Source organism: Coloeus monedula (assembly GCF_965178545.1).
Source record: "Coloeus monedula genome assembly, chromosome: 4".
Lineage (NCBI taxonomy): Eukaryota > Metazoa > Chordata > Aves > Passeriformes > Corvidae > Coloeus > Coloeus monedula.
In genome coordinates this window covers 2,616,388-2,640,480 of record NC_138784.1, presented here as the reverse complement: position 1 = coordinate 2,640,480, position 24,093 = coordinate 2,616,388, and the positions used below count along the sequence as shown (strand labels likewise).

The 24,093-nt window shown below is 49.7% G+C and overlaps 1 protein-coding gene across 1 annotated transcript in view; it reads left to right on the top strand.

Moving 5' to 3' along the window:
- Positions 1–3,202: 3,202 nt before the first annotated feature.
- The window catches only part of CACNA2D4 (calcium voltage-gated channel auxiliary subunit alpha2delta 4), a gene marked incomplete at both ends in the record, with an annotated part of 120,669 nt that continues 99,778 nt past the window's right edge, over positions 3,203–24,093 (top strand). The window contains 10 exons of the mRNA XM_082281133.1: positions 3,203–3,291; positions 8,147–8,228; positions 13,915–14,031; positions 15,516–15,575; positions 17,162–17,324; positions 18,984–19,115; positions 20,073–20,133; positions 20,563–20,713; positions 22,269–22,343; positions 23,210–23,299. Of these exons, the coding sequence (XP_082137259.1) occupies positions 3,203–3,291; positions 8,147–8,228; positions 13,915–14,031; positions 15,516–15,575; positions 17,162–17,324; positions 18,984–19,115; positions 20,073–20,133; positions 20,563–20,713; positions 22,269–22,343; positions 23,210–23,299 (1,020 nt within the window). The remainder of the gene's footprint in view (positions 3,292–8,146; positions 8,229–13,914; positions 14,032–15,515; positions 15,576–17,161; positions 17,325–18,983; positions 19,116–20,072; positions 20,134–20,562; positions 20,714–22,268; positions 22,344–23,209; positions 23,300–24,093) is intronic.

The following is a 24,093-nucleotide window of genomic DNA, read 5'->3' as shown; positions in this document are numbered from 1 at the left end:
CCCAGTCAGACCCTGCTGTTATCTCCTTCCCTTGCTCCAACTGCGCTCACACACTGTGGAGGCTGAGCTCTGCAGAAGTGACTGGATGCACACTAATCCCATTAAGGGCCCTCAGGCACCTGGGCTTTTCAGTTTTCAGTGCTATTTTCATTTAATCTTCCAATCTTGCTTCCTTGCAATTTTAGATCATTAAGGGGTTAAGTGAGATATATCCAGCAAATGAGATAAATCCAAATAAAGGGATTTGGATCTCCCAGTTCAGCAGGTTGCTGCCTCACCGCCTTCTCTATCAGAGTTTCAGGGGTTACCAAACACACCCAGACAAGGGCTCTTTCCAGAACCCATCTGGGTTAAACTGGGTCCCAGCTGCAAACAGCACACAGGATTAGTGAAGAGATCCTGCAAAAATCACTCACAATAACAATTGTGAGTGATGGAGGGGAAATGCCATCTAAAATGTTGATGCTCCTGCCTTCAGATCTCATTTCAGATTTTTTTTCAGAATGTGAATTTTTATCCTCTCTTTCTGAAGGGTGCGGACAGGGAAGCCTGTCACCCTGGATGCCTCCCCTCAGCTTTAATCCTGGTAAGCACAGGCAAATGAAGCCTTCATTGTCAGTCTTCCTAGCTCCTCTAAGAGCGATTTTCTCCTCTTTTCCAGCTGCAGGGGCAGGAGGGGGCAGCACATTTTGGCCATTTGAGAGAGGTGAATCACACAGGCCCAGATCTGCTCTGCCTGTTGCCTTCCAAAGCTGGCTCAGGCAGCTGCTGTGCAGCCATGTGATGTGCTGAAGGCACTGTCTCTTGAGTGTTTGTTGTGTAGAAATTGATTTTTTGGTAGATTTTAAGGTCAGAAAGAACCATTTCGACTTTCCCGTGTAACACTTTACACTTAAAAACATAAAGAGAAATTTATGCCCTCCAGGCCCACAGCTTCTGCTTGAAGAAGACTGTAACTTTCAATAAGACATTCAGTCTGGAGTAAATATTGTAATAAATGACAAAACCATCCTATCCTGAGGTGAGTTATTCCTGGAATTACTTAATTCCTTACCACAGGCTTTCAGCCTCTTCATCATACAATTTAACCTCTATTCAATGTTTCCTGGTTTTATTCCCTTTTCAGTATTTCCTCTGTCACTTCTACTATCCCATTTAAAGTCCATCCATGCTACTTTTGGCTGGGATACAGTTAATTTTCTTTACAGTAGCTTGTATGGGGCTGTGTTTTGGATTTGTGCTGAAAACTGATGGTACTACAGGGATGTTTTGGTTATTGCTGAGCAGTGTTTACACAGAGCCAAGGCTTTTTCTGCCTCTCAGCCCACCTGACCAGCGAGGGGGCTGGGGAGGTGCACGAGGAGCTGTGAGGGGATGCAGCCAGCATCACTGACTCCAGCTGACCCAAGGGATATTCCACACCCTATGGTACCTTGCCCAGCATGTCGAGCTGGGGGGAGGAAGGAGAAAGGGGAAGACATTCAGAGTGATGGTGTTTGTCTTCCCAAGCCAGTGATGGAGCCCTGCTGTCCTGGTTATGGCTGAACACCTGCCTGCCCAGGGGAAGTGGTGGATGAATTCCCATTTTTCCTGCTTGGCTTGCGTGTGCGGCTCTTGCTTTCCTTATTAAACTGTCTTTAGCTCAACCCATGAGTTTTCTCTCCTATTCTTCTGATTGTCTCCCCCATCCCTCCACGGGGGAGTGACCAAGTAACTGTGTGGGGCCCAGCTGCCAGCAGGAGTCAAACCATGACAGGTACCAGAGCTGCACTCAGAGCACATCTATAGCAGGTGCCTTAATTTTATTTCAGTGCTGTGACAGCCAGTGTCCCCCTCCACGTCCTTAAGAGCAACCTGACAATCTCATGTGGCCTTGCATTTTATATCAAACAAGCCATTTGTAAACGTGCAAAAGGCGATTGGAAGATACTCTAATAAATGGGTTCATTCACAGCCATAGAGTCAAGCTGTTCAACAGGTCGCTGTAGTAATTTATGCTCTTTCTGCTGCCATATCTGCAGTTATTTATAATTCATACTTCTCATGATGATAATGAGCTTCCATAGCGTGTCCCCCATCGGAGCATGCAGTTTGCTGCTCCCTGCTATTCATCAAGCTCAGCAATTGGGCTCCTTTGATTCATTGGTCTCCAGACACAGACGAGGGGATGGCAATCTCAATTGAATGTTGGCCAAACGGAAAGGTCTGGCTATTAATAAATAATCATTCACATTAGGAGGCGATCCGTTGAAACTGGCAGAGTCCTTTCTTTCACGCCGCTTTTGCTTTCCACTGCTCCTTTTCCCTCCTCTCCCCTCGCCAGCGTGAGACCCACAGACATGGCTTGGAAGGAGATTGCCTTGGCAATTGCCTCGGAGCTGCCCTGGCTGCTGCCAAGGCTCTGCCCAGCCTCATCATTCCTGTGTAAACCTCAGCACCGAGCAGGGGTGAACCAGCACGAACCCGCTGCTGGTACCTTCAGGGCTCCACCACTGCCCCCACGCTCCTGGTGCCAGCCCCAGATCCCCTTCGGGCAGGAGATAATGCTGGGACTACCTGCCGGAGGGACCCGCCAGCATCCTGCGGGTCGGGGAGGCCCTGCTAGGCAGAGATCAAAGGTCAGGGAGGGGTTTGGGGGATGTGGATGCGACCCCTTTAAAGCAGGCACGGCCTGACCTCCGGCTGGAGAAGCCAAGACCCGTCTTCAGAAATCAGAGTAATCCCGGGTGATTTTATCCCACTCCACTTCCCTAAATCTGTGGCTGCTGCTGCTTGGCGAGGGGATTAAGGGCTGGCAGGGGATTACGCAGCCACTGCAGCTCCCAGCGCGGAGCTCCCTCCTGGCGCGGCCGCTCCGGGGCACGGAGCCGCTCCGCACCTCTGGGTGCGCACCCCGCCCGCAGCTGCCGCGGCTCCGGCTGCCCTGGGCCGGACACCCCCGGGCCGGACACCCCCTGGCCGGACACCCCCTGGCCGGACACCCCCGACGGCGCCCGGCAGCGGCAGCGGCGCTCCCGGGGCAGAGGCGGCTGCGGTGCCCGCGGTGCCCGCGGTGCCCCCGGGGCCCGGCCCCGCACGAACAGGGCTCCCAGCCCGGCACCATGGCGGGGGCCGCGGGGGAGCCCCCCCAGCGCAGCAGGAACGGCGGGGAGCCCCCGCATGCCGCCGGCCGGAGCCGCTGCTGATGGCTGGTGCCCGGAGGATGGGGCCCTGGGCCGTCCCGTGGATGATGCTCTGTCTGCTCTGCCTCCCGCCCTCTGCCAGGGCCCAGACGAAGATCCCGCTGGAGACGTAAGTGTTTCTCTCCGTGGCTGGCGTGGAGCGAGCAGTGCCGAGGGCATGGGCAGGCGGGTGGGAATGCCGCCCTGGCAGTGGCAGCATCGGCGGGGACAGGCTCCTCCAGAGGGGCACATCGCTGCAGCGGAGTGGCATTTCCGTACCTTGGCTCCTGGCAGAGGACACAGACATGGGAGCCACAGACTCGGTGCCCAGATCTAGGCTAGAATGCAATACCTCTTCTTCCCCATTCAAGAGTAGCAATGATACTCATCTGCTTTAGTTAAGTACTTTGACATCTATTAATGCTCTGCTTAATGCACTGGGCAACAGAAGGCAAAACCAGTTTAAAGACGCACTCATAAAACCCCGCTGCTGCTGCTGCTGCTGCTGCTGCTGCTGCTGCTGCTGCTGCTGCTGCTTCAACTTGCGGAGATCCCACCATGGAGAAGGACACGAGTGGCCCCAGTTTGGCAGCTCCCAGCTGAGCAGAGTGGTTTCAGTGACACTGCTGGGTTTCAGTGTGCTGGGAACACCCAGGGGATGCACAGCACTGGCCAGGTTCTGCCCGTGGGGGATGCACACGGGGCGTTTGAGCGAGGACGCATCTCTTTGCCACGGACAAGACCCAGCCAGATTGTGCAGGGCGAGGTTTGCAGCCCCAAAGCTCTGGTCCCTTGCGTTGGTCTGGATCTCTTCTGGCTGAAAAGAGCCTGGGTAATACACACAGACGTGATTATTCACGTGTGTGGCCGTCAGAGGATGTTAATGGGAGGAAGCTAAATAGAGGAAGAGGCCACAGCACTTCTCACTTGTTCTTGCTCCACCTCTCTACAAAGGCGTAATGGTCCTTGCCAGAGCTCTGGAGCAAAGGAATGAGGCGCTGAGCTGCAATACAGAGCACACCCAGCCGTGGTTTGTGCATGCACTGCACACGCAGGGAGTCTTGATGCAGCTTTTGGGATGTGGGTTTGCAGTGCACCCACGCCCACGTGTGTTGGTGTGACGAGCGGCTCCTCCAGCACGGTCACTGCTGGAAAGCTCCCCGCCAGCAACACAGCCCTGGCAGCCCCCCAGGAGCACAACAGCTCTCAGCAACCCCAGTTTATAAAAACTTCACCTTGGTAAGCTGATTTAGACAAGGTAAATCCTTTAAGGATTAAAAACGTCGGCACCACGATTGGTAAAAGTTGTTGTGGGGCAGCTTCTGGGGTGCTGTATCCCAGGGTTGTGGGTGCAGGACTTGGTCTGGAGAGGAGACAACGCTGCCAGCAGGTTTCAGAAGGAGATACATCTGAAAAATCAACTCAAGTCAGCTTAAGCCCTTTCCTGCGTTTGGGGAAATGTTTTTTATTCAAAAATTGTCAATCACACCCTTATAGATGTGCCACCAGTACAGCCCATCTGACCAGGAGTTGCACTGACCTTATCCAGGGGGCTCTCAGGAAACTGCTACCGATTTTACTCTTGCACTGCCAAGCCCTTCCCCAGCAAAGTGCTTCTGACTGGGGTTTCACAGAAAGGGCACAGAGGTTACACAAGATAAAATCCAACTTCTGCTAACTTCAAACCATGCAAATCAACTTTCCATGTCCAGGATAAATACTGCATATTTAAGGAATACCTTTCAGCATCGAAGCCTGTGGCATTTAGAAGCCAGCCTGTCCTTCCTGCTGTTCTTGCCACTGAATACAAGAGCAGGGATTAGAGGCAGGCAATCTCTGACCAAATCCTTTTCTGATGTGTTTCATTATAATGTGATAGCCCTTTACTACTGGAAAAAAAAATATTTACGTCACTTTGTACAATTTGGAACTTATTCCTGCACAAGAACAAAGAATAAACAATAGAAAAAGAGCTTTTCTCCTCTGGTACTAAAACCAGACCAATGGCTGAATTAATCCCTGTTGTTTCAAATCCACTCGCGAATTTAACCAAAACACAAAAGTCGCCCTTTTGAAGTGAAATTTCAGTAGAGAAGCACATTGGCCAGAGGCCCAAAGGGAGTAGATGAGCAGAAAATGGATCTGCTTCCTGGGTTACACGGGGACATTTTGGGGACACAAAACCAGAGTCCTTCAAGCAGCAGCTGGGTTCGATCGGGGTGAAGCGACACACGGCTCGCTCGGCCTGTGCCGTGTCCGGCTTTGCTGCATCGCGCTTGGATCACCGCCAGCTTATCCCAAAGCTCACTCAGCTTTAGCTCCAGCAGTGCAAAAATCTGCTCAGTCAGTTCCTAGTGATGCTTCTGGGGTGCAAGTTCAGCACACAAACCACCTCTTCTTTCCAAACCACCTCTTCTTTCCAAACCACCTCTTCTTTCCCACTGGACACAGCTCTGGCCGTGTGCCAGCCATGGCATGGGCAGGAGTGCTGGCAGCTGTGAGGATGGTGAGGAGTTGGGGCTGGCTTCTTCTTGGGGTAATGGAACCACTGGGAAATGCTGGTGGGAGAGGCAAAGTTCAATCTGGTATGGCCTACTATAGGCTGTTCCTATTGCCTTTATTCATCTGCCCGTGAGTTGGACAGAGCCAGAGACCTTAGAAGAAATTCCTCTGCAACCTGATGAGTCTTAGACTGACCTTTTCTCTCACTTATTAAAAAATTAAGGAAACCTATTTAAGTTCAGCAGGCTGCTCTTAATCTCCCAGTACTCTAAGATTGTTCATTTCCCTGGCAAATAATTGTCTTTTAAAGATGTAAATGCCGGTGTATTTCTGCCTCTTCACTTTCCTACTTTTCATCTTCTGTGAAATGCCACCAGATATTTTTAATGACACAATCTTTAGCCCTGTGACACAGGGATTTGGCACCTTTGTGCCCTCTCGTTCCTCTGTGCCCCCTAACTTTCCAACCAGTCCTCCAAAGCTGCTGCTCTCTGGCCCTCTCTTTGGTCCCCCTGTCTTTGTGCCTCATTCCTCCTCTGCTTTGAGACCAGAAGAAATACCAGTCCCTGAGCCAGAGCAGACATCCCAAAATGACACAAACCCCTTTTTAATTCAAGTTCTGCTGTGGCTGGAAGTTTCAAGAACTTTCAAGAAGATGCTCAACTGCACCCACTAATCAGAAATGACACCACAGACTCTTCCACCCTGCTGGGCTGAAAAATGATGAGGGCTGGAAGGAGTAGGGGCACACACATGGCCACACACATGACACAAAACAGAGGTGGGGGGAGGGAAATGGGGTAAAAATAAACATCCCTGCTAAAATTACTGTCCCTTCATGTTTAGGTTCTCTCATCCTACAGTAAAAGGCAAGGAGACTGGAGAATATTAGTTAATAATACCAGCACAAAACAGCTCATACATGAAACTTAAAAAGCCAGCAGCAGCAGATGGGCATCAGGTTAAATGTTGATGCAGAGATCCTCATATCTAAGGGGATGCATTAGTCACTACTACAACAAACAGGAAAGCATCCCATGGGATCCCTGTCTCTCGTTCCTTCTTTTATTCTAGGCTTGCTAGACTAACTCTGATATAGCCAAATAAATCCTGGTCTCCTAGAAAATACCTGTATGCCTTTTTCTCTGAGGATGAAATGATGAGATAAAAGCTCTGGCTCTCAAAACAAGATGCAGAGCACAGTGCAAAAAAAAAAAAAAAAAAAAAAAAAATTGACTTCAGCTGGTGCTAGTTCACACTCAGTGGTTAAATATGAATGCCTCATTGCCAATTAAGGATTGATTTAAAAAGGCACCCACTGTCTCATGCTTTTTTTGTAGCAGCAGGGAGAGGTGTAGTGCAGAGCTGCAGCTTTGTGTGTGCTCCTATAGCTGCCTGTGTGTCCCTGTGTGTGAGAGGGGAGGCTGAGCAGGCTTTCCTGGCTCGAAGGGAGCTGTTGTGATTGTTCCACCATTGCTGTGCTGGCTTTGCTCCCGAGCTTATCTCTGTGTTGGTGTATTATTTGTGGTACAGTGCACTGGGAAATCAGGCCCTGGGGTTAAAGCCTGCTTGGGACTCAAAGAAATCCGCTGGGAGCTGTAGGTGAGGCTCTACACACCAGGAATAAGTGGTGTACTCTGGTAAGCGGAGAAGGCCATTTATTGCATTAAATAAATCTCTCTTAGGTGAATCCATGTAGGTGGAGCTGCCTAGCATGGATCATGTAGCAGCTCTCTGAAGTGCTCTGTACGTTTTGGGAGCCATCTCCTTTGGTTTGGAGAGCTCAGTGTTCAGGCTGCTCCTGGACATCTGCGTGTTCTCCACGTGGGCTTGCTGCCATCCATTATTTCCAGGACGGCACGAGTGTGAGGGGTGCTTACCATGACAAGGCACAGTCTGCTGTGGCATCATCGAGCAGCAGCAGCACCAGTGAGAGCAGAGGATTCATCTGGCTCATCAGTCTCTGGCCTGCTCTGCTGGAGGAGCTGAATCCAAGGGGAGAATCATGACACCTTCCTTAAGTTCTGACACTTATGTCTCTTCAGCAGGTTTGGCACTAGGTGTCTAGCCCTTCACCCCAGGGCCTGTCAGGGAGGACAAATAGGTGTCTGCAGAAAGCAATTTATTTCACTTTGCCAGCAACAGAAGGAACTTGGATGCCCTGTAAGACCAAACTTGTACATCTGAAGTTAGGTGGGACATACTCAACTGGAAGCACAGGGACTGAGACCAGCAGAACTCAGTGTTTCTCCCTGCTGACCAGTGTCCTGGGCAGAATGTCCAAGAGCAGCACTGTTTCCTGCCTTGCTGCTTGTCTGGCTTGAGTCTGGGGACAGAACAGTGCTACTGTTGGAAGAGTGGCTTAGAGAAATATAGGGGGATTTGTGCTCAGAAAGATGGAGCTTTGCCTGTCTGAAGAAGTAACCAGTTTTGCAGACTTTGCACTACTAACACTGATTTTTCTTTTCTTGCCCTTTCTTTAGGGTGAAGTCCTGGGCAGATGCCTTTGGTGGGGAGCTGTACTCCATTGTGACTAAGTATTCGGGCTCCCCCCTGTTGCAGAAGGTAGGCAAAACGTGTGAGGGTTCTCTTTGCTTCATCTCACCTCCCCATGTGGCCTTCCAAGGCTCCCCCCAGGGTGGAGGAAAGAATGAGGCACTGGTGTCCAGCTGCCTTTTAAAATCACGGAGCTCTGTGTCCATAAGCACAGAGAGATGCCCTGTGGCAGCTCTGCATGAGCTGGAGAGGGAGATCCATTCAATGCCTTCCCTGCTTTCATCAGCCATTGCTGCACACCACCTTAATTGTACCACTTTTTGTTAAAACTACTCTTTAACAGCACTCCTCATGTTTCCACTCTGATGATCACTTCGTTCTCCCCAGTACTGACCCTTCATTCCTCCTTTCCTAAGTCCCTCTGCTGCTCATCACTCAGCTGCTCATTGTCACCCCATCATCCCCTCCTGCAGCTCTCCAGCTGACACTAATTTCTTTTTGCTTTCTCATCTGTATTCAGCCAGTTGTTTATCAATTCTTTGAATTTTGCCCTTAAGACTCTGCTTCAGGCAGGTGCCCTGGAAGCCAGAGGCAGAGCTCTGCTTGGCTTGATCACCAAACAGGCACTACTGCAGTAAACTCTCTACCAGCATTCAAGCCTGTAGCTCCAGGGGCTTTAAACAAATGGTCCCTTTTGCAGCTGTAGAGAAACTTTCTTAAGTCAGTGGTGAATGGCTGCTCTCTTTCAGCCTTGGGAATCTCTGCCCTGCACCTCCCGAGTGCTGCTCTGGGGGACTGGTGGCTGCTGATTGCATCCAAAGGAGTGCAGACTCCACTCTGTGGCCATCCAGTTCTTTTTTCTTTGCTCTTTCTCTGATCCTTCAACACAAGCCATGAGTTGTCCCTTACACCTTCTGGGTCTGAGTTCTGTCCTCACATTAGCAATTACACCCACATCCTAATGCAGCACAAAGGAGTTGGATATCATTTTCCTTGCCTTGCTGCTGAGCCCTGTTTCCCTGTCCCCAGAGTGCTGCTTTTTGCCTGGAGTAAGGGATCACATCCTGCAGCACTAACTTTGCTAGGTTTGGCCAAGACAGGCTTTCAGCACCCATCACCAAGGGCTATGCTGATCATCAGCTCCTCTTGGGAGGAAAGATTCACCATGCAATAAAAGGCTGCCAGCACTGATAAAGGTACTTCATGCACTAACCATGAGGCAGCTGCAGCAGGATGTAGATGCAGGCAAAAGTTTGCCTTGTAGCAGTTTTGATGATGCTTCTGTATTGCCTGTTGTCCCCTGGGGTCCCCATGCCATAGCTGCCAGAGGCAAGGTGACACGTGAGCATCTCTGGTGAGAGCTGGAGCTCTGGGTGGGGGGACAATGCAGATTTGGGTTGTTTGATAGTTAGGCGTCCTTCTGATGCTGTGTAGGTGTGGGCTGACAGACAGCTTGTGCTGCTTCTGCTGAGAGATTCAGTGAGTTCATGTTCCTTGGGGCCCAGGAGTCAGTGACACTGACTGGGGAAGGGGAACTGGGGTTAGCCTGAAAGTACCAGTGCTGTGAAAGTTGTCAATGCAGGCCAGGAATGGCACGTGTGGTACTGCTGTGAGTGCCAAGACAGCTGTGCTGTGCTGCCCCTCTGGATGTGTTGCATCATGTGTTTTGTCTCTTAGGATCTTGATTCCTTTGGGATTGGGGTTAAATGAGACCTGCAGGTGCTCATAGTGCCACTAAGAATTAGAGTTACAGCAGCTAGTTCTTGAACAAAAACTCACAACTCTTTATCAGCCATTGGTATGATTCATTGGAAGCAAAGAAAGCTCAGTTTCAGATGAAAAAGAAGCCTGAATGTAACCAAATCCAATCTAGTGTTCATGTCAAGAAGAATTAAAGCAGAGCTGTATTTTCCTGATGAGCCTTATGAAATAATACCACTTGCCTGCCCAGTCCTCACACACAGTTTTGTTCTTGAGGGGGAAGGTGTCTGCTTTGCTCTCGCGTGTGTTGACGCCTGGGCACAGTCTCTGGAGATCCCTGAGCTGGACACAATGTCACCTGTGACTCAGGAGGAAAATGTCACTTTGAGCAAGGGGTACAGATGAGCTTCATCCAGCCTTGCTCTGTAAACACTCCAGCAAAGAACCATCTCCTAAATTTGTGTTGTGTCGTGCCCTGCCCTAACTTGAGCAGTTTAAGCAGCTCAAGTTTACCTTTCAACCTCACTTCTTGAGCCTTTTCATCTCCTCTTATTTCCCTGGGAAATAAGGAAAGCGGGGAAAACCAGCCAGCCCTCACTCCAGTCCTTCTCTCAGCCTCCTTTTCTTTAGGTAGGTTGGGCACCTTCTCCCAGTTCATCATCTCGAAGCAGGGACCATCCCAGGGGGCTGCCACTGCGTCCCTGGCACCTCCAGCACTACAAATGGATGCCAACAGATCTTTGACTATTAGGCAATGTTTTCATGCACCCTGGCAGACCCCAAACATCTTCATGTAGATCATCTCATTGGCACAGACTGTGGGTGCATTAGGCCCGGGCAGCCAAACACGCCAAAGTGTGGAACTCAAGCACGAGGGTTTGCCTGTGCCCCAGGCACATTTCTCTTTTTTAGGCTGTTACCTGTTTTTCACATCAAGTGTTTCTCTGCATGCATGGGTGTGACCCAGCAGAAGGGTGGGGAGCACAGCACGGAGGTCCGGGTGATTCTTTTCTCAGTGCTTGTCCGAGTCAACGGGCATTTTGTCTTTGAGGAAATACAGAAGGTGCTGTTATCTCAGTTTGGATCTTATTTTGTGTCTCCCTTGTGCCTAATAATCTTGAACTACTTACATAAGCTTTCTTTTGTGGTTTTGAGTTTGCTTGCTTTTCTTTGGACTTTTTGTTTGTTTCTTCCAGAAGAGCCCTAATATGTCGCAAACCCAGGTGGTTGACTTTCCACCAGGCTTTATCATTCCCAGAGACCTGGTGAACTAACAGACATCCCTTGAATCCCCAAGGGCAGGCTTTTACCCTGCATCAGAGAGCTTTGCCCTGCAGTTATTAGAAAGCCCAAAAAATGTGGCAAAGACCAGACAAACTTGAGAAGTTCAGTCAAGACGTTTTCCTGGGTGAAGATGAAAGGAATGTCTTTCACACTCTTAATTTAGTTCCACTAGCAGTGAGTAATGCAGCACCGTGTACTTCAATAGGCTGAATTTTATGGAGGTGGGGACAAGAATATATATTTGGTGACATATCTCTGTTCACAGATAAAACTCGGGATACTGAATTCTGGATATTCTACTTTTAAATCACCACCCCCGACACTGCAGAAGGGGAATCTTAATGAATTGCTCCTGCTGTTTTAAGGGAATGCTAAGTGTTAGATGCATAAGAAAAGATTTTCTGTTAGAGCTGAGCTAACTTTTTGGCCTCTTTTCAACATGAGATCCTTTCAGCCAGTTCTCCCAAGCCTGATCCCTGCTCTGTACTTTACAATGATCTGATAGCCTGAACCCTAAGCACAGGTTGTGCAGGATAATCTTGGCCAACTACAAGCACCTGAGCTGACTTTCAGCCATGGTGTCTGGTGTCAGTGTTGGAATCACAACTCCATTGCCCACCATTGGGAAATCTTGGATGAATAGTCATCAGTAGCCAGAGGTTTCAGTGGCAGGAATACAGGCATGTAGTGGTTTGCTGGTTCATATGTAGGAAAAAAGCTCAAATAGGATTTCAGCTCAAACCTGATGTATTCCTTAGGGAAATTTTGCAGAAAGTTGTTGGGGGTTTTTTATGGTGTCTTGTGTTGGGGTTTGGTTTTGGGGTTTTTTCCCATCTCTGGCTAGAGCTCAGGGCTGAGATGTGTCAGACTGCTTGTGATTTCTCATGATTACTTTTACCCCAGTAACATCTGCTTGTGAGTATGTCAAAACCACATTAAAAAAAAAAAAAAATTAAGGGGGGGGGGGAGCCCTGTTGCTTTTAATTGCAGCTGTGACCCAAGGCAACCAGGGGCAGGTCATTCTGTGAGGTGCATGCTTGCCCCCCTTTGCTAGTGTTCCCAGGAGAGATTCCCCTCCTGCCCCGAGCAGGGCCTGGTTAGAGCCCAGCCTGGCAGAGATCGCGTGGCATGGAGCTAAATGGGACAGACACCAGCTGGGCTGTGCTGCGGTCTCACCACCGGCCAGGGACCTCGGTGGGGGTTGTGGCTGCACATTCCTCTTTTGGCAGCGTGGTTATCCCAACCTTCCTGCTCAACCCCTCCTCTCCTCCTGCTGCTTCCCCGCCTGCCTGTTCCGGGCTCCTCAGCCCCAGCGGAGGGGATGTGAGGCCTGGCGTTTTTAATCCAGTAAAGCCCTCGCTGTTGATGGTGCCAGGCAGAGCGAGCAGCCTCCCTGCCGTGCCTGCTGCAGGCTGGATGCTGCTATTTCTGTCTGACCTCCTCAGCGTTTCTTCCTCTGCCCGTGCTCAGCCACCCTCCCGGATGGTCAGGGAGCTTCTTGAACGAAAGGGGCTCCACTTGCTCACCCTAAGGGCATTCAAAGTCCTTTCCCCGCTGCTCCCCTCTAATTCAAAAGTGCCACCAGAGCCCCTGGCGTCTCCTTGCCCTTTTCACCACCTTGTTTTTTTCCCAGCACAAGAAGCCCAGCCCTGGCTGAGATTGCTGCTGTGATGCTAACACAACGTGAAGATGGAGGGGGGGCTGTACACACTGCAGACAAAACTGATGATGAGGGACCAGGGAATTGCAGTTGGTTGCCTTTGTGTTTCCACACAGCTCAGGAGATGAGGCTCTGTCTTTTCTGAAATAAGTTAATCATCCTGTGTCCTTTTGTGGGTTTTATTACTCTTTCTTTCTGGCTATCTCTGTTAGCTGTGGGGGGTTTTTTTGGAAAGGAGAAATAAAGGCCACTGTATCCAGTCCAGGGCAGATTATGGTTACACAGTTTAGATGTACTCTTGGGTTTTTTTTAATTCCTAGGTTATATGAAACATGGTGAGAATAAACTGGTTATCTCTAAAGCTGTGAGATCTAAATCCTCCTTGTTACAGCATCTCTCCCTGTGGAGGCAGCACCAAGTAGCCATGCTCGTAGCTCCTAGTTTCTGGGAATTGCTTGGCCTAGCTTACGTTCCTGGGTGCCCAATAAAAGTAGCATCATAACTGTCTGTCTCAGCTTTCCTTGGCAGGCTCCCACATAAGCAGGCCCTTCTTGCTGGAGACCTGGCAAGTTCCCTCACAGAGGTGGTGGCACTGGGGCAGGACAGCAGGGACACTGCCAGGACATCTCCCCACCAGTGCCCCAGAGCACATGTGACACAGGAAGAGGTGCAATGACAGCACATAGCTCCACTCCCTTGCTCCTCCCTCTGTCTTAAGCAAACTGGAGGGGCATGATGTGTACAATGCTGTTACAGATGTCATCACAGTGCATGGTTTGGGTTTTTAAAACCTGGCCTCCTGCTTCTCTCTCTAATTTGTAGTCACTAATTGCTGCAGGTGCATTGCTGCTTTCAACAGCCACAAGCTCTCGAGTGGGCCAGTTGTTTTTACTTGGTCAAAGTGCTTTGAGTTACAGCCACTGATCTGCACACCCTGAATTACAGGCTGGAAAAGGGGGAAAGGCAAAGATGGAAGAAGGTGATAAAATCAAAGCAGTTGCTTCAACACACCCTCCCTCACCAAAGACAATACCCAACTAGCAATAATAGATTCGTCCCTCTCCTTAAGAGCCTCCTGCTCAGCAGGATTTTCTTCTTTCCCTTGGGTAGAAGTACAAAGATGTGGAGCCAACTCTGAAAATCAAGGAGGTGGATGGCTTGGAGCTGGTGAAGAAGTTCTCAGATCAGATGGAGAGCATGCTCCGCAGGAAGGTCGAAGCTGTTGAGGTATGACCACTGGGGCTTGAGGCTTTGGGAGGGAATTCATGTCCTGTCAGCCCTGGAGCAGCAGGCACAGGCCTCCTGCCTGCACCAGGAGTGTGTGGGTGCAGGGGTTGTGTGAGGACTTCCCTGCCCAAGCAAGAGCCTGCTGGTGCAGCTGGCTGCTCGCTCTGAGCTTTAAGCAGACACTGGTGGGAGGGTGTGGGCGTTCAGACAAGGGGATGCTGGCTTCTCCCTGTGCTCAAATTAGAAAACAAGATAAAAACAAAGTCTAGGAATAAATATGAGGGAATGAATACTCTTTGAGGAGACAAGCTGTTTAAAGGAGGGGGGGAAGAAAAACCTCTCAGAAGCGAAAAACTGAGTTCATCCTTCTGTAATGTGCTCTGGCCGCTGAAGACTAGGCGCTTGTTTCAGCTGTGTGTGTGGCTCAAGGGGAATTTCTGCACCTCCTGAACACAAGCTGCAAGGAAGGTGCTTGGATTTCCAGCTGTGTACATGGGGAAGTGTGGAGGAGGTGGCAAGAGGTCTGTAGCTGTTGCTGTGCGGGAGATCAGAGCAGGCAATCGTCCTGGTCCCTCTTACTTCCTGCATCTAAGGATTTATCATATTCCCGTGTGTTTACCTACTATGAAAAGCATATTTCTGTAGTCACAGAGCCTCGACTGTTTAAGGTTTCTAATGTGGAAAAGTCATCCAGAAACACATCATTTGAGTCTCCAAGTGAAATGTGGGCATATTTAGTCCCAGAGCTTTGGCCCATAGCATGAAATTCTTAGCCAGGCTTTTCCAGGGTTTGGATTGCCTTATCCTTTGTGAAGGAGCAAAATGTAGTTTTGCTGAGACTGTTGCTGATTGTGCAACCCTGAAAACACGTACGCGTTCTGTTGGATCCCTTCCCAGTCTGTACCAATTGAGAATTAGTGCCCTGAAGCATCATACTGGAGAAAACTGGCTGATTTTATTGCCTTCCATAAATGGTAAGAGCTTATAAATGGCCACAGCATGGCTGAGCCCTTTACGAAATCCAGTCATGGTCTTTGTCTCAGTAACAATACCAGACTGAGACTCCCACAAGGCCTTTTCCTTTGATGAGATACTGACATCAAGCTGGGGCTGAAATGCCTTTCCCATGGCTTTTTGGAAGGGTTTGTGGAAAATGAAATTAAATCTGTCTGTTGTTTCTGTAAATGGACCTGTTTCTGTTTGTATATGTCCTGTGATACCTAAAATTGCTCAGGGGTTTAGTAGGGACTCCGGAGTAAGTAGGTGTGAATACACTTGGCAATAAATAGCTGCAAATAGTATACCTTCCAAGCTGTAAAAGTGCAGCACAGAATGACAGGTCAGCAGGAAAGGAGGGAAAGAGGGAAGCTTGTAACCCAAGACATGGTTGTGGGGAAGGAGGCAGTCGCTGATGCAGCTGGAAGAACTTCTGGAGGGCTCTGCCCCAGCACCCGCTCACCTTCCTTTCTGTGTGCTTGCTTTAGAGGTTGGTGGAAGCAGCAGAAGAGGCAGATCTGAACCACGAGTACAACTCCTCGCTGGAGGTGAGTTTGTCCTGGTCAGTGACAAAACGTGGCACACAGAGAACGGGCAGAGCCAGGAGCCCACCCCCGCAGGCTCCTGGGCAGGTCAGGAATCGCCTTCTCCTCAGGACACTCAGCTTGTCTAGAGACTACTGCGAGTAAGAGACATCCTTGGCAGATCCCAAACACAGAAACACCGAGAAGATTAGTTCCTTTGGCCCTGGGAGGGGAAGGATTTGGGAAGACATTGGGCTGCATGATATTATTGGCATTACTTTCACTGCACAGCCAACACTGTCGTTAGGCGACGTTTTAGAGCAAATTAGCTGGCACTTTGTGGGTTATTTGACTGGAAAATGAGCTAAAAATTGAGTGTGAATGAACAATGAGGAGGATGCTGTTACAAATACCCACAGCAATCCGTTAATCCAAATGAACTGAGTTTCTCACCATCTTTCTTAACAGCTCCCATCATCTTTTCTGTACCAGACACCTACTCGTCAGGACTTCCCTTGAGGTGAAAGTTTGGTGCTGCCCAAGCAATTTGGATAATTGGCTTTCTGTTAATAACTGTTTGTTGTGGCCAAGCTATGGGATTATTGCTGGTGAAGGGAGCTGGAGTGAAAAGGCTGTGGAAGGAAGCCCTCTGTCCACAGCACAAGCACAGACAGCTTAGCAGATGGACAGGCTACCCCTGCAAGTACATGTCTCAGTGCTGGGAAAGGCTGGGAATGAAAACACTCCTTGAAATCAAGCTAGTTACTAATTTCATCTTGCCTTTTTTTTTTTCTTTTTGTAAAAGAATCCCATTAGTCATGCTAGTTGGGTCAGCTGCGTTCACAGTGAGGGTCATGGGTGAGTTGAGGTACATGACTTTGTATTTGCACACTCCATTTGCACCCTCTGAGTGCTGTAAGTGCTTGAACATGAATCCTTACATAACCTCTGGCTCAGATAAAGTCAGCAAAAACATCTTAAAAACGCAGGTTACCCAAGGACAAAGAATGCCTTTAGAATGTACTAAAGTGGCTGTAGGTGGTAAATCTCCAGTGACCTTCACAGGGGGCACACTGCGTTGTCTTTGAGCACCTTCTGCTTGATCCTTTGCTCTTGATGAGTGCCTGCTCCTTGCAGTGACAGGATGAGGGGATAATCCTGGCTGGATGTACAGCAGGAGTTAACTCGGTAAGTGACAGCTGCAGGGACAGGGCAGGTGAGGTCGGCATTGCCGTGTCCTGTGCTAAACCTGGGAGCCAGACCCAGTGAGACACTTCAGCTCTCCAGCTAATCCCTGAAATACTCTGAGGGGCTGCAGCAGTCTGCCACCCTGCCCCTCTGCGCCTAAGTGGCTCTTCTGCTCCTGGTATTGACAGTGCTTTTGGTCATACGGGCACACGACAACAAGAAACTGGCCAGAAACCATCGTTTGGGCAGCCTGACACTTCCAGTTGGTAACAGCTTGGTTGCTGCTCATTTTGATCCTCTTTGAAGCCCTGATTCTCCGTATGTCCCCTCTTTGTTTTAAAGAGTGCTTTTCCCAGCAGTGCTGGTAATAGTCTGTCCTGTTCCCTCTTTGTCTTTCTCTCTTCCATTGCCTTCATCAACAGTTTGATTACTACAACTCTCTCCTGATTAACAATAAGGATGAAAATGACAATTACGTGGAGCTTGGGGATGAATTCATTCTGGAGCCAAATGAGCATTTCAATAACCTGCTGGTGAACACAACCTACAGCGATATCCAGCTCCCCACCAATGTCTACAACAAAGGTAATGGCCTCTACTTTCTCACTGCTGGGAGGTCGGTGTGCAAATTATCAGCATTAATACTGGAAGCAAGGATGGGGATAGAAAAACAGCACCTGACAGAGGGGGGAAAAAGAAAAGGCAGTGTTGGAAAGGTGCTGACCAAGGGACAGTCAGTCTGTGCTGTACTGTCACTGTGGCAGGGCTTAGGTACAATCTGCTCTTGGAAAACCTCTTATGGTGGGCAGAGTATTCTTCTGCAGGTCCTCTACCCAACCAAAGATGCTGTGAGACAAACTGTGGTGAGACTTTATTGGCAATTGTCACCCTGGATGAAGGGCTGGCTCTGTCAAGGCCTTTAGTTGTCAAGAATCCCATTGGTGACTGTGCTCACAACTGCTGTTATTTAGAGACACAATAGAGGGAGTTCTCTTTCTCCCATGATTTTAAATCAGTTCCACGTGGTCTGGCAGCCCCAGACCCTACAATCTTGCTCACAACAGAGCCACCAGCAGAGCTGGCTGTGGGTAGGAGCAGCAGAACTGTACCAAGCAGGCTGCTGCCCTCAGCAGAGTATGGAGACAGGTGGTCGAATGCCAGCCAGCAGAGAGGCACTGCCCAGCCAGCTGATTTCTTGCCTCTACACCTCGCCATGAACCAACCAGCTCCTCTGGCTGTGGCTGCAGGATGAGCAGGAGGTGTGAAGGAGGAGGGCTGCTTCCATGCCCACGGATCCTCCAGGGAGCAGTGTCCCCCAGTGCTCACTCCCCTTCTTGCAAACAGCAGCAACCCTGGCTCTCCACAGCATTTCTAGCTCTTCCTTCCTGCAGGACTTACTTTGGCCTCATCCCTGGGGAGTCACAATCCAGTTTTTCCCTCCTTTTGACCAAAACTGCCTTTAGTAAAGTGACTAAAGAGGAAGTGGTAGGTCAAAGCTCCACTCTTTTCAACACAAACACAGTTAATCTGACAATGACCAGTTTCTCATGACTCCCTGTTCCTACTGCTGCTGCTCTTTGGTCTCCTGAGGCAGTGAGTCAACACAGACACCAAATATAGGCTGCCTCCTCGGAGTTCTTGGAATCTGCAACTTCCTATTGATTCTGAGGAGATGGGGGCATGGTAGGACAGCCCAGGCTTTGTCAAAGAAATGGCAGGCAAAGAAGAAAAGATAGATTTGAGGAGGAAAAGAGGGGAGAGTGTGCAACTGTGTAAATCCTAGGGCTCCTGTGTCCTAGGTGATTACACCTAGCATAAATGTACACAGTCTTTGTAGAAAGGCTGTCAGTGATGCATCAGGCAGCTGCTTCTCAAGAGCCACATGTCCCCTGTCTGGCAGCAGCTGAGCACTGCCTGTAGGGTGTGCCAGCTGTGCTCAGCACCGTGATGGCCTCCCTGAGTCTCTGAGAGCATTATTCCAACCAGATGCAGTGCTCAAGGGCAGCCAAGGCTGGAAGGAGAAATGGGGTTAATGGTGTCTGACCAAGCTGAGATCACCTGCCGTGGCCAGTGGTGGTCTGGCCTGGCCTCCAGGATTCCCTTGAATGGGCAGGGAACAGGATGTATCAATGTAAAAGCTTTGGATAAGGTTGCATTCCTCCTGGAGCTGCCTTTGTTCCCATCCCTCTCCTCTGTCGGGGTGGCAGATGTCCTCCCTTCTTTTACACCCTTTCTTCCCCACAGACCCTGACATCCTTAATGGAGTTTACATGTCAGAAGCCCTGAATCCTATTTTTGTGGACAACTTTGAAAGGGATCCCACACTGACCTGGCAGTACTTTGGCAGCTCCACTGGATTCTTCAGGCTCTACCCAGGTAAAAGAGATTGGCTTTGCTCTTTCAGTGCAACACAACAGCTTTGCAGGACAGGGTGTGTGCCACAGAAGAGTGCAATCTGGGAAGTCTGGGGCAGCACAGCCCCAAGAGGGGCAGGATGCAGTGAGCAAAATACTCCTGCATGGGCTGATAAGGCTGAAGGAGTAGGATCCAGCAGGCATAAACCACTTTCTCCCATTAGAACCAGCCCCTCAGGCACATTGCCCACACAACCCCAGAGGAGTCTGCTGGCAGGGGTCCCCCAAAAAGCTCCCAAAACACCACAGCAGGGCTATGCCTCAGGCTCCCCTGTGGGTTTGAGTGGTGGCCAAAGCCTCTCTGAGAACACAGGTGGCAGATGCAGTGGCCAGCCTGCCTGGTTATCCACTCACCAGCTGTGAGTGGCACATTAGCTCATGGCACAGGAGGGAGGTCCAGTGCTTGGAGGAACCCACGAGATTCTGCAGCTGCAGCTTGGCCCGGTGGCCACTTGGTCAGGTGGCTGCATGCCCGTGTTCTGTGACCTGGCATGTGCTGGGGAAGCAGAGAGGGCTGTGAACAGAGCCTGTAGCAGGGAATCTGGGATGCATCCCTGCCCCTGCTGCTTTTTTTTATGCTCTCAACCACCCTCTGGGAGAAAAAACATCTGTTGTTGAGAACCACATCAAAGTGACAAAAAGTCCAAAGTACACGCAGTTGCTTCCCAAATTTGAACAGACTATGCCTAGGTACATTTTTTAAATGGAAACTTAATAAGCAAAACTTAATTACTCAAAACTGCCAGAGACCGGGCAGCTCTGCTTGTATTTCTGCAGAATGGCCACTGCTATGGCTGGCCAGACTCGTGTGCTCCCTGGGGTAGCCAGGGCTCAGCAGGGAACAGCAGCAGCAGAGCAGGAGCAGAGGCCTGCCTGCCTGCCTGTGTGTGTTGACTGCTCCTCTTGCTGCTCTCTTCAGGAATAAAGTGGTTACCAGATGAGAACGGAGTCATCTCCTTTGACTGCAGGAACCGTGGCTGGTAAGTTTTGGAGAGCCTTGGCTGAAGCACCTGTCATCCTTCCTCTCTCCCCCTTCTCCAAGGTGATGCCTTGGTGAGTTGCTGATCAATAATTGGTGTCCTGTGGCACTCCTGCCAGAGGTGGGGGGGTACATAAACAAAGGTAACAGCAGGTTAGGAAGCTTTGCCAGCAACAGCTTCCCCTGTGGCATCTCGTGTGCCACATGGAAATTACCCTTCTGTGACTGGGAGAAGGGGATATTCAGCCTTCAGAAGTGTGGTGTGTTTACTCAGTCTGTGGGAAGCGAGGTGCTGGGGCAGCCTGATGCTGCTGGGTAGCTGTGGCCACGGTGCATGTGGTGCCGTGGCTGGCACAGTGTGACAGTGGCATGTCCAGCATTCCTCCTCCCTGGCTGCTCACCCTGCTTCCCTGTGTTCTTTTTTGTGCAGGTACATCCAAGCAGCCACCTCTCCCAAGGACATTGTCATCATTGTGGATGTCAGTGGCAGCATGAAGGGCCTGAGGATGACCATTGCCAAGCACACCATCGTCACCATTTTGGATACTCTGGGAGAAAACGACTTTGTCAACATCATTGCAGTATGTCTGTCTCCACTGCAGTGCTGAGCTGTCTCCCTTGAGCCTCATCCCCTCAGCAAATCACAGTGACCTACCTACAGCAGCACCTGTGCTGGGTGGGGGATTAACCCAAATTACCCTTGGCAAGCCAGCTTTGTGTGGTCAGCAGGGTGGCTGCCAGGTCACTTCATCCCTCCTCCACAGAGGATGTTGGCTGCATCTTTTTGCTTGCTTAGGGATGTGACTGCAACAGATAACAAAGGGCTGTAGAGAGACACCTGAGCTAGCAAAGACCTGAGCTAATAAATTCACCCAGCTTGCCATAACACTATGTTTGGGTCCAGCAGCAGCAGTATGATCCTCAGGATAACACTTCCAGGCTAGAAAAGTACCACTCTATGCCTTCTTGTGCTCCAGCATCCTGCTAGGCTGCCCATATGGTTCTGAGTCCATCAGCTGGGCCTGCATTGAGCTTCGTCACGAAGGCTCAGGGTTACTCTCTTTCTTTTTAAGCCCTGGCAGGGTGAGGATGGGCTGGTTACCTGCAGAGAACCAGCTCCACTGACCACAGAAAGCAAAACTTCTTTCCATTATTCATGCCAAGACTGGTGCCATGTTAAAGGCTCCTCACCTTCTAATTTTCAAAGCTAATTGAAACACCATCTCTTTCCCCAGGCTTCTTTCTATGCTAGCTTGCCAGGGCACAGCCACTGAGATATAAATTCTACTTTCTGTTGATAGCTTCTTATGCTAGCTAATTAGAAACTCCAGTGGCAACAATTCTGTCTTTATATGACTGGACAGATGGAAGAGTGAACAGTGTTGGCAGAAAAATGGAGGGGGGAGTCATTAAGGAGTTTGAAATATCATCTGTTCTTCAAAAACAGCCCCAGAAATACCCTGGTTTATATATATATATATTCCTTTACTGCACTCACACCAAGAACCCACTGGCTCAGAGACATTATAGCCTGACCTAAGCTCCCATTGATCAGCTGAGCATCAGTGGCCTCTTAGGAACTGCACTCTGCTGAACCTTGCAGGAAAAGGTTCACAGGGGCATTGCCAAGCTTCACCTCACATGTAACAGCCTAGAATCATCCACTCCCCTAAGTATCCCAGTTCAGTGGGTGTGTGCTAACCTGGTTTGTTATTGTTCAGCCGTGCACCAGAGGCTTCAGACTCCAGGTTGCAAGGTTCAGCTGGTGGCTGGGGACTCACAAAATCTCCAGAAGTCAAAACTAAGTGCAAAAAGTGCTAGAAGCAAGGCCAGGGATACAAGTCCATAGAGTGTGGATAAAAACTTTATGGTGTGAGTGGGGGGGGGGGAAAAAAGGAACATTGTATGTGTAGGTATGCTAGGACTCAGCAAAATGCCAGAATTAATGCGTTATTTAAACAAACAGAAGATTCTTCAAAATCTGATTTGCTGTGATCACTATAAACAATTTTAAGGGAAATAGGTATCAAATGGTATAATTCTCCATGCTGTTTTCTGAACATCCGCTTAGGACACAAGCCCATTTTGTGAATTTTCTCCCATGACAACCCCTTTCTTTTTGCTTTCTCTTTGCAGTACAATGATTATGTTCATTTTATTGAACCCTGTTTTAAGGGTATCCTGGTCCAAGCAGACAGAGATAACAGAGAGGTGAGTGCTGGGCCCCTCTCAATGGAACTCGGGTAGCTCTCTTCATGTAAGCAGAGCACGGGGTTAAGATGCTGTGAGATGGAGCTCCAGGGACAAGGAACAGCCCTCTCCCAGCAGGGCTTGCCCTTCAGAAGCCAGCACCAGTTCAGAGGTGTGTGCTGGCTCCGTGGCTCACCTTGGCTTACTCCAAGCTGCTGCAACACGGGGTCAGCTGGTGGGGTGAGCAGCAGCAAAGGCTTCCCTGTGTCCCCACTGAGGAGGGCTTTTGGTGCTCTGATCCAGCAGGGTTCAGCAGCCCTGAGGTGGCCAGCCTGTGTCCAGGTGCTCCACCACCCTCTGGGCTGACTGGTAGTTTTAGCTTCTCTCTCTCTTTTTTTTTTTCCTTTCTCTTTCAATTTTTTAGTTTGTATTAATACATCCTTCCATGCCTTCAACAACCAGATTTCTTTCCCAGCTTAGCCCTGGGTCACAGAGTATGACTCTGGAGGATGAAGTCTTCTGCAGTGTTTCCCAAAGGATTCCCAAACCTCCTAGATGCTATCTTGCAGAGAGGGTTTCCTTTAAAGCAGATCAATGCCTCTTAAGTCATAGACAAGCATTCAGATTTTTTCTTTTTTTCCTCTCCTGTTGCTTTTGGGTGCACAGGGTGTTTTTTTTCCCTGAAGAGGCAGATAAGGGAAGGTCAGATTTCCAGTAGTTCTGCCCTTTCCATGATCTTACATGGATTGTTGGTCCAGAGACTGAGAAATGCAGTCCTGCTGTAGCTGCATGGGCACAACCTTTTCCAGGCTACCCTTTCCTCCCCTGGTCACAGGGAACACCCTGCCTGCAACTCATTCCTGGGTTTTTCCCTCTCTTCTTGCCAGCACTTCAAGCAGCTGGTGGAGGAACTGCAGGCGAAAGGAGTGGGGACTGTGAGCAAGGCTTTGACAGAGTCCTTCAAAATCCTGAGAGAGGTAAGAGTTGGTGCTGATGCTTGTGTGGGGCACGAGTGTCCCTGCCCACCCCTGCAGCCAGTGCCAGCACATCCCTCAGGGCGCCGCAGCAGGGAGCGGGCATGAGCTAATCTCACAGATCCCAAATTTGTGACAAGCAGTGTGCAGGGCTCACCCATCTTAGGGGAAATGGTGGTTTGTGCATGATGTCCACAGCCACCAGTCCCTGCCCAGGGAGGACCAGGAGCCAGCAAGGCTGGGGCTTCTTGAGTTTTTGTAATGAGCTCTACAACTGGGCATTGCCCAGGCACCTTTACAGATGGTGGCAATAAAATATAACTGATCAGCTGAGGGCCACAATTCTGGCTGTAAGTAATGTTATTAGTGAGCAGTAGAAGATGATGAAGACATGAAAGATTATTCTTCAGATTTATTTCAATGTCACTTTGCTGAGTACCAGTGCTTGGGGAAGAAATCACAGGTACAGGAGAATTAATCACTCTGATCATGCCCTCTGATAAGAACCATAAATGATTCATTGCCTCATGTGAATGGGAAATTCAGTAGCCTGGAGGTAAACATACAATTTAATTCTGTTTCTTAAGGAATGGTAACAAGAAAAAGGAGCAAGAACCAGCTGAACACCCCTGTCCCCTCATGGCACTGTCCATAGTGGGGCTGGCCTCAAGATGCCAGTGGATCATAGAATCATAGAAAAGCTTGGGTTGGAAGGGGCCTTAAAAGCTGAGACAAAATGTCCTCTGAACCAAAAATACCTCCAGGGAGAGAGTGTTGCCCATGCACCCCAGTGGACT